The sequence below is a fragment of the Vigna unguiculata genome, chromosome 9, assembly GCF_004118075.2.
Source record: "Vigna unguiculata cultivar IT97K-499-35 chromosome 9, ASM411807v1, whole genome shotgun sequence".
Lineage (NCBI taxonomy): Eukaryota > Viridiplantae > Streptophyta > Magnoliopsida > Fabales > Fabaceae > Vigna > Vigna unguiculata.
The window spans coordinates 28,933,631-28,942,695 of record NC_040287.1 but is presented as its reverse complement, the minus strand read 5'-3'; the positions used below and the strand labels follow the sequence as shown (position 1 = coordinate 28,942,695).

The 9,065-nt window shown below is 31.5% G+C and overlaps 1 protein-coding gene across 1 annotated transcript; it reads right to left on the bottom strand.

The window, feature by feature from the left end:
- Positions 1 to 1,273: 1,273 nt before the first annotated feature.
- On the bottom strand, positions 1,274 to 5,319 carry LOC114164192 (UDP-xylose transporter 3-like). The gene is made up of 8 exons (XM_028048762.1): positions 5,018 to 5,319; positions 4,725 to 4,865; positions 3,571 to 3,755; positions 3,430 to 3,497; positions 2,991 to 3,123; positions 2,300 to 2,461; positions 1,941 to 2,213; positions 1,274 to 1,846 (listed from the first exon to the last, which is right to left on the bottom strand). Exons 2-8 carry the CDS (start codon positions 4,843 to 4,845, stop codon positions 1,733 to 1,735), a joined length of 1,056 nt encoding a protein of 351 aa, XP_027904563.1. The 5' UTR covers positions 4,846 to 4,865; positions 5,018 to 5,319; the 3' UTR covers positions 1,274 to 1,732.
- Positions 5,320 to 9,065: the final 3,746 nt, after the last annotated feature.

The following is a 9,065-nucleotide window of genomic DNA, read 5'->3' as shown; positions in this document are numbered from 1 at the left end:
ATAAAATGCTAGTAACACATATGTTCCTCCTATTTAATACATATTATATAATTAATTTATCGCGTAAAACGATTTATATAATTGAATTGGTGTATTTTTTGTCACCCTATAAAACATTGCTTACTTACTAATTAAAACTGATTTTTGAATTGACTAAACTTATTTGTGTTTAGTAGAATTTCTAAATATAGTGATTGAATATTAGAGGGTGTACACGCGTGCATAACTGCACACCAGTTTCATTGGGCTTGTTACAGCACACCACCACCTGCCGACTATTTATTTACTACCATTATTTTTTTCAGGACACAAGTCACGCGTTAAGCATGTAACTAGTATAATTAATCGTTAAATAGCTTCAACAATTCTCTCATTTCAAAATAAATAATGTAAATCCTCTTAGTTCAATTACAATGTATTCAAAAGTTAGAATAATGTTCAGGAGAATGCTCTAGGTACCTACGCTACTTCCATTGTCTTTCAAGGGTTAAGTTCTGTTGTGGTGAAGCTACCTCTCCCAGAAAACCCTTCTTTTGTTATCATGATTTGCCCCATTCAATCTGATTAAAAAATAAAACTTGTTTGATTTAGATGTTTTCTTATTGATAACCTGTATATAAATTAATTTTAACTTTATTTAAAAGCTTACTTTCTTCTCAGACAATGAATATGTAAAAAGTCACAGCACAATAACATTGGTTGCATCTTGGATTCTGAATCCAAGGACATCACTGCTGTGAATACTTGCTTCCATTGCAGCTGTAATATGGACTGATACCAGAGAAAAATTCAGATTGCATCAGTAAAATGGATCACGAAATTTCCAGCTTATAAGATATTTGACGAGTCCTGATGAAGCTTATATGACATTGAGTCGGTTTTCACAGAAATCTTACGAGCAGAATAGATCCAGAAAAGATTTGATGAACCTTCATCAAGGTTGAATGTCAGTATTTTACAAAGGTGAAAGTATTTCCTTACATTAACAAGATAAACAGGTATTTACCCAAATATGTCCTTAGCAAGGGATGTTCCTACTCCTAGACCCTTATTATGTTTGCATTTTCTTTTGTTTCTTTTTAATTAGATGCTGCTTCTTCATTTCATTCACTCGTAACCGTATCGGTCACTCCCTTTAATTAAAGTAGCCAAAATGGGAAGCAAAATCAACAGCTACCATAAGTTTCAATTTATATTACAATATACAAAGAAAAGACAAAGGGCACGAGTAAAGTTCAAGCCAAGAACAGTATAATGGGGTCGTTAAGCTTCAAAAAATAAATAATACAATAAAGACTGAAAGAAATGACTACTTTTGGTATAGCAATACCATCAGTACATACCTAAAACACACGGAAAAAACTCTGAATAAAAAAATAATAATAACCGGTAGGCGTTTATACATTATTCAGGCAAAGAAAAAAGTTTGGATATCTATATGAAATTATAATGTAACATGATGTGAAAACATCACCAGAAAATGTATGATACTATACTGCATATCTGTTGGCCAATAGAATTGCGACATGACCATGTACTTGTTCCCCTCCCTAATATTGTTGGTCGGCAAACGGTTCAGGAAATATTAGACTATAGCTACTGAGAAAAAATGACAGGGACATGTATTTGGCAGCAATTCCAGATCCTAATTCCAAATGGATCACGGGTGTTAACCCTCTATAAGGACTATAACTGTTCTTGACAATGCTATAACGAAAGCCCATTAAACATACTAATCTTTGCTCTTGCTCCATACAGGGGACAACTGTCTCTGTCCAATTGTATCACTCACAACTGCACTTCCATTTTCCACATTGATCAGAGGATCAGATTCACCTTCTCTTGCCTGGAAAAGTTAAGAAGAAATAGTGACAGAATGTACTTCTAGAAATGATTGTTAAAGTATAAAAACCAAGACATGCAAAGTTGGCCGAACAAACCTGGGATGCTTGTGATGAAGCTTCGACAGTTTTCTGCTGGTTCTCAAGTGAGCAATAGTAAGAATATAAAATCATCCCCATCATGGCTATCATAATTCCCAGAATGTTTCTCCAGCTAAATGGGTCTTGGAGTAGTATATAACCAAATGCCAAGACAAGGCATGTCTTTAGGTGTCCAAGAACCTGATAGGTCACAGGAGATGTTTTTCCAATAACAAGGAATGTACTAAAATTGACTGAGATGGAGATAAGGCAGGAAAGAATAATGAAAACCTGCAATGCAGAAAGAAGCAGTTGATAAAACGTTAAAAAAAAGGAGTTGGAACTTGGGAAGACTTGTTTAATAATTGAACTCTTACCGTCACTTGTGTTGTATACTTGAAACCAAATACATTTTGGTTGGTTAAAAGTTTATCCAGATATGGACCGCAGATTAACAGGGTTGCTGCTTGATATGGACATGATTGGTACAGAAGCTGGGTGGAAGAAACCTTGAACTTCTTTTGGATAGTATTTGTCATCTAAAAGCAACTAATTAAGGACAAGACACCAAATAAAACAATGATATCCCAGGAAAATAAATCAGACAATCATCTGTGCAAAGCTTTCAAGCGCAATAAAAACTTATATTTTACTCCTAACTATTTTACTCCTAACTATCTTCGAATAACATAAATGACAGCCTCTAGATAAAGAAAATGAACTTGTCCAAAGTCACGGGAAAAAGGAGCTCCCAGGCCAAAAATGAGGCTCTGCATGTGAAGCCTTGCACAATTTAAACAAGAAAACCCAAAAAAAAATTAAGTTAGGGGTATGATGATTAGTTCTTCAACCACCTCATGTACCTCGGGGCAGAAGATAATCACTATAAGTGACAAAGGAAAATACAGAATATGTCAAACAAATAGAGTATATAAAAATATATGCCAAAGTTGAAAAGATTCAGAAATAAGTCCCCAGTGTATATTCTTCTATTCAATATATCACAATTGATCAGAAAATATTGCAAAAATAATTCGCGTTAATGCAAATGAAATTACTTAAGGATACAATCTGAGCAACACAAGTTGTAATCACTGCAAGAAAAGATAAGAAGGAGCCAAGAGCATTGAGCTGCAAATCTGTGACAGTAGCAATCCCGACACCCAGAAGGAGGATAGTAAGGGCAAATTGAATTCTCTTACTGCAATAACAATGAAAAGATAACAATGAATTTTATTTATTGAAAATACTAAAGCAAGGTAAGCTCAAATGGTTTAGATACAAACATACTTGAGGCCAGAACATTGAGTAAGTGTGTGTGTGTGTGTGTATGTATGAGAGAGAGAGAGAGAGAGAGAGAGAGAACAAATAAGACACAAAAAGAAGATCTGAAAACGAATATGAATGAGTTTTTTCATTGACCATTACATAACTAACATTTCGAGTACATATATATCAACAATCAAACATAAAAAAATCATAGTATTGACAAGAAGTTAAATGGAACCTGAATCTCTTCCCAAGAAAAAGGGTCTCCAACAGTACAGTGCAAGGAATGATGGCCAGCTTAGTCATCTGAAAAGGAATATCACGGGGATGTTCAGAGTCAACAAAAATCAAATGAGAAACAGAACCTTAACAAACCTACCTGATAGAAGCCAACAGAATTAAACCCCAGGCTCAAATTTAAAAGTCCAATTGAGATCCCATTTAAAATCCCAAATCCCATTACAGCTTTCTGCTCAAAAGGTTTATGCTCAAAGAATCTCATTTTGAGAGCCACATGAAGGGAACAAAATGTCACAAGCAGATGCCAGCTGGTCAAAGTTGTAGCTGCATATCAAAAAGGACAACTTTCAAAAATCGTGTAAACCTCAGACAATACATCGAAGTGTAAACATGAAAGCTCAAATTTGCACATGGATGAAAATAACCTAAATCATCATCATACACCAAATTTCAGACGAGATAAGTTGATCTTCTTTGTCAATAGGACAGAAAACAGGTACATTAAAATGCACAATAATGATAAGTAATATCTAATGTTTAGGTACTTCCAGAAAACCAAATCAATTATTATAATTTTAACCAGGCAACTCATCTTATTCACATTACTAAGCAGCTGTATAGATTGCAGAAAAAGAAGTAAAGAAAACAAAATACTTAACTTGGTAATGCCTAGTGAATACAGACAACAATAGATAAGTCCAAAGTGGCAATATTTAATTTAGAAAAAGAAGGGATATCAACAATCCAAAAGATCATATCAATTCCCGGATATAGTATATAGGAAACTAAATTTTAGATACAAAGGCAACATGAAAAATTATAAAATTCGACAAATCCAATCTCCAACTAACACTTCTAGTTTCTCTAAGGGCATGGGCAGTTGAGTTGGTTGAAAATGATTGTCAACCAAAGTTGATAACGAAAAACATTTCTATTTCCACATTCTCATGTTGAAAGAAGCAAGTATGGCGTAATTTTCATTACAAAACTTCTGCCTAAACAGCCAACCAGACACACCCTAGGTGAGTACACAGTCTAGATCGCTGGCAGACTACGTCACAAGAAGTAGCAGCAAGTACAATGGATCAAGTTCTAAGTTCCAACAAAAGAGGCAAGAGGAAGGGAAGGGCTAAAATTATGAATCTTCAATTGTAATAGCACGCATGAAATCACACAAACACTGATGGAACAAGTAGGTTAGAAAAAGAAGAAATGAAAGAAAAAAAAGGTGGCAAAAATAGAAAACAAAACAAGGGTACAAGCTTGCAACAATCAAGAGGAAAGAGAATTTACCGAAAATAAAATGCAATGAACTCATCAGCGCCTTATTGCAAATCACAATGGACACAGATGAAACCACTGAAAGAGTCAACGCGCCCACAGTTCCCAGCTGGAAACGCTCTCCCTCACCCATCTTCGTCTTTGCTCCAAAACCTGTAAACCCAAATCCAGCCCGAAACAAGAAAAAAAAAAAAAAAAACATCCCCAATTTCAAAACATCAATAAGAAGGGGAATCAGACAACACACAAATTACATCAAAGGCGATAAGAAGAAGAAGACATTGAAACAACAACACCAGCCATACCCAGAAGACAAAAACGACAACTTTACCCACCCACGAGCCGACAGCGGGGGCAGGGGGGAGAATTAAGTGAATTGAGCAAAAAGGGTTTACGATTTGGAGAAATTTAGATCGATTTAGTGGTTTAGGGTAGAAAGAGAGTGAGTGATGAGAGTAGCAAACTAAGAAAGTGAGGAAGGAGAAGGATTCTGGTGGTGAGGAAGAAGAATGGGATGCAGAGTTATGATATGGAATGTTTTGGTATTGTTTTTGATGTGTAAAGTGGTGAGTGAGGCAGCAAAAGAGATTTGGTAGTAAAAGACTTAAAACACAATGAAATAATGGATTAATTAGAGTTAATGGAAATGGGGTTTGGTAATGGACAAACAATTAGTGGCTTCAGATCCATAGTCAAAACCAGACTTTACTTGCACGAGAAATGTTAGGTAGTAGGGACATACCTTTGTCCAAGTACTTTATTTTATTTTTTAACAAAATTTAATGGGTTCAATTATAACCATGATAATAATGAAATAATAACTATTATTACATTATTATTCCTGAAAGCACAATATCTACATTTAATAATAAAAAGTAAAGTAAAAATATAATTAAAATATTAATTATTACATATTTATTAAAGTTCAAAATATTATTTATTGAAGTTATAAAATGATATCTGAAAAAATATTTTCTATTATTTTTATGATCTTATAAACACATAACAACAGTAAGAGTACTTAGAATGTGTATTAAAATAACTACAGTTCATCATATTTAATAGTTTCTTAAATTATGTACAAATTAGAGTGTCTATTAGAGTACAAATTATATAAAAAAACACTCAAACAAACCATGGTATTAATTTTTAAATACTATTATTATTATTCTTATTATTTTATGATTAATTAATAATAATAAAAATTAATTAATGATATTCCAAATTAATTAATAAAGATCAAATTATTTGTTTATGCAAAGATTATTATAAATAATGAAATTAATATTTGTTTTCAAAGTTATAATTGAAACAATTTTACCATTTCATATCTGAATATATTATTTTAAAATTATAATTAGAATATTTTTTATGCTGAGGATTTTTTTAAAAGGCCTCATTCAATTGTGTTTTTTTTCTTTATGTAATTGATAATTACTTTTAAAATATATAAAATAAACTTTAATGAATTAAAAGGGTGAAATTTTAAACTTACCGTTATTAAAATTAAACCCAATTTAATTAACACTAGATACTTGTGAAAACATATGGGTGTTCACCGTTTTTTATAATAATAAAAAATAACAAATTATTGTTATTGTTATTATTATAACTGTCGTTGTCGTGCAAATTTTGTAAATATATGTGATATTATATTAGTAAGTGATGATAATGTAATGTTATTAAGTTATAATATATAAAATAAAATTATATTTATTATAAATGAAGTGAAATATATCAGAAAAGATGAGAGAATAATTGTTGATAAATAGAGAAAAAGAGAAGAGTAGATGATTTCATAAAAAAGTTGGTAGAAGTAACGATTAATTTTTAAATTTTTTATAAATAATTATACTTTAAACGATAAAATTGGTATTTTAAAATGTGAATACAAAGAAAGGAATCTTCTTTATATATTGTTATAGATTATAAAATTAAATATTCTTTTTATAATTTTATTATAGATATTTTTGTTATTCTATAAGAAATTTTTTAATTAAAAATGGTTAAGTTTAAATAGACAGTTAAATAAAAAAACAATTAAAATTTAAATAAATTATTACTTATTGTTAAAATAATTATTTTAATTTGAAATGGGATAGAATATAAATATAATTCTCATTATATATAAATATGGATTATTATAATTACAAAATTAAATATAAATTAATTTTTTAATTTTATTGTAAATAGCTTTTATTTATTTTAAAAATATGGTTACCGAAAGGAAACTTTTCACAATTTATAGGTACAGATAAAATAAGTATAATCCGATAAATATGAAGCATCTCTTTACTAGTATTAATTATAAATGATTATAAATAGAATTTTAAGTGAGTATATCTAGAAAGCAGTTGTTAATATTTTTGTTTGATACAATAACTATGGTTTTGTTCTTTTTTACTTTTAAGTGAATTTTAAAATTATTCTATCAATTTAATTTTTTATTTTTAAAATATGTGAATTTAGTTATTTTAATTAAATTTTGTTATAATTATTTTATGTTTCGTACACATCTCATATTTGTATTTAAGTTGTTTATATTTTTTAACATATTTTTATTTTAATGTTAAGTCAAATACTATTATGAAACACGCTTGAAATGTCAAATAAACTTAACAAAATTTGATTAAAATAACTAAATTAATATATTTTAGAAAATGAAAGACTAAATTAATTTAAAATTTTAAAATAAATTAATTTCAAAATTTACTAAAAGTCAAGGACCAAAAATATATTTAATCCTTCTTTTATATATCGAAATAATTATTATGAGAATATAATTTATCTCTATTTACGATGTAAAATTAAACTCTTTTAACTAAATATAAGAATGCAGAATTTTTTACCTTTTCTATTCTAAATAATTGTTTATGAAAAGTAATTTTTAAAGCCTATAATAAATGAAATATTTTTTTAAAGAAAAGTAGTATAATAATTAAATATTTTGACCGGTTCCGTTGTTTTCTAAAAGTAATTAGAACACGTTTACCAATAAAACGTGTATCATGAAATAATTTCATTACAAAAGGCCCTGTATATGTAATTTTTACGTGTTTAGTTTCTTAAATTATTTTTATGTTTTTAATTACAAAATTAAAATGCGTTAAATTTTGGATTAAATAAATTGTGGAATGTTATGGGTCACATGATAACTACTCTAACGTGTATATTAAATTATTTAGTGTTTTAGCATATTGTATTGTATGGGTTAGTGGATCAGTTAAACACTTATCTACGTCCAAAGTAATTTGTATAATTAATTTATATTTATAAGTACACAAATATGGAGTATTGATCATGATTACCTTGTCAAGCGCCCAGATAATAGAAATACGAACCTATAGAACAAATCATGTTCGTGGAGTAGTCAACATTCTTTGTACGTGACAATCATTACGGATATCATGAAAATATGAATCAACGAGCGGCCAACTGCCTCACGGCGGCGTGCGAATGATACGTCGATCGTCAAGACCCAATTGTTGACCATATGAAAATATGTGTCAACGAATGGTCGACCTCAGTGGCATCGAGCGAACGATATGTCGGTCGTCACAGCCCAATTGTTGATCATATGAAAATATGTGTCAACGACGTGCCAGTCGCCTCAACGATGTCGCACGTTTGTTGAACATAAACCCTTATGGTGACCACGAGAAACATGATGAGCAACATTGAAGTGCCCGATGCCTCAGATGACCAAGCAGACACCCGAGAGATGTTGAGGATGATGCAGCGGTGTAAGGATGAAATGTAGCAGAACTACGAAGTGCAAATTTGAGTCTTAAGGGAAGAGAATGCGGCCATCAGACAAGAGAGGGAGAAGGTGAACCCTATACCTTCTACCCTAACCATCCCTTACCCCCCCCCCCAAGGCATAATCGAGTAGAGCCAATCGGGGAGGAAGAACAACCTCACCCTTCCCATGCGGGGAGGCCTAAAGGAACAAAGAACGAACCCACTCACACGATAGTGGAAAGTTCAGTGGCAAGCAAAGGAGGTCACCCCTCTAGGATGAAAGTCCACACAGAGGGAGAAATTCCTTCACCCCTATGATTCTGGAAACCCCATTACCAGAACGGTGTAAGATGCCAAAAGCATGAAAATGATAGGGACCACATGTTCCTATTTATAGAAATTCCAACAATACTTAGCTGCACAAAAGGCATTAGACCTTCAACAGCCTAGGAGGCATTACCCTTCAAATTCTGCTTAACAGGTACAAATACGAAGCATCGTATCTGAGCATGCCATCCCAAGCAATGTCCACCTGAATGAATCGAGTGGAACCTTGGGGAAGAAAATTGAACAGTATAATAAATTCTTTTCACTTCGACATAAGGCCTCGCT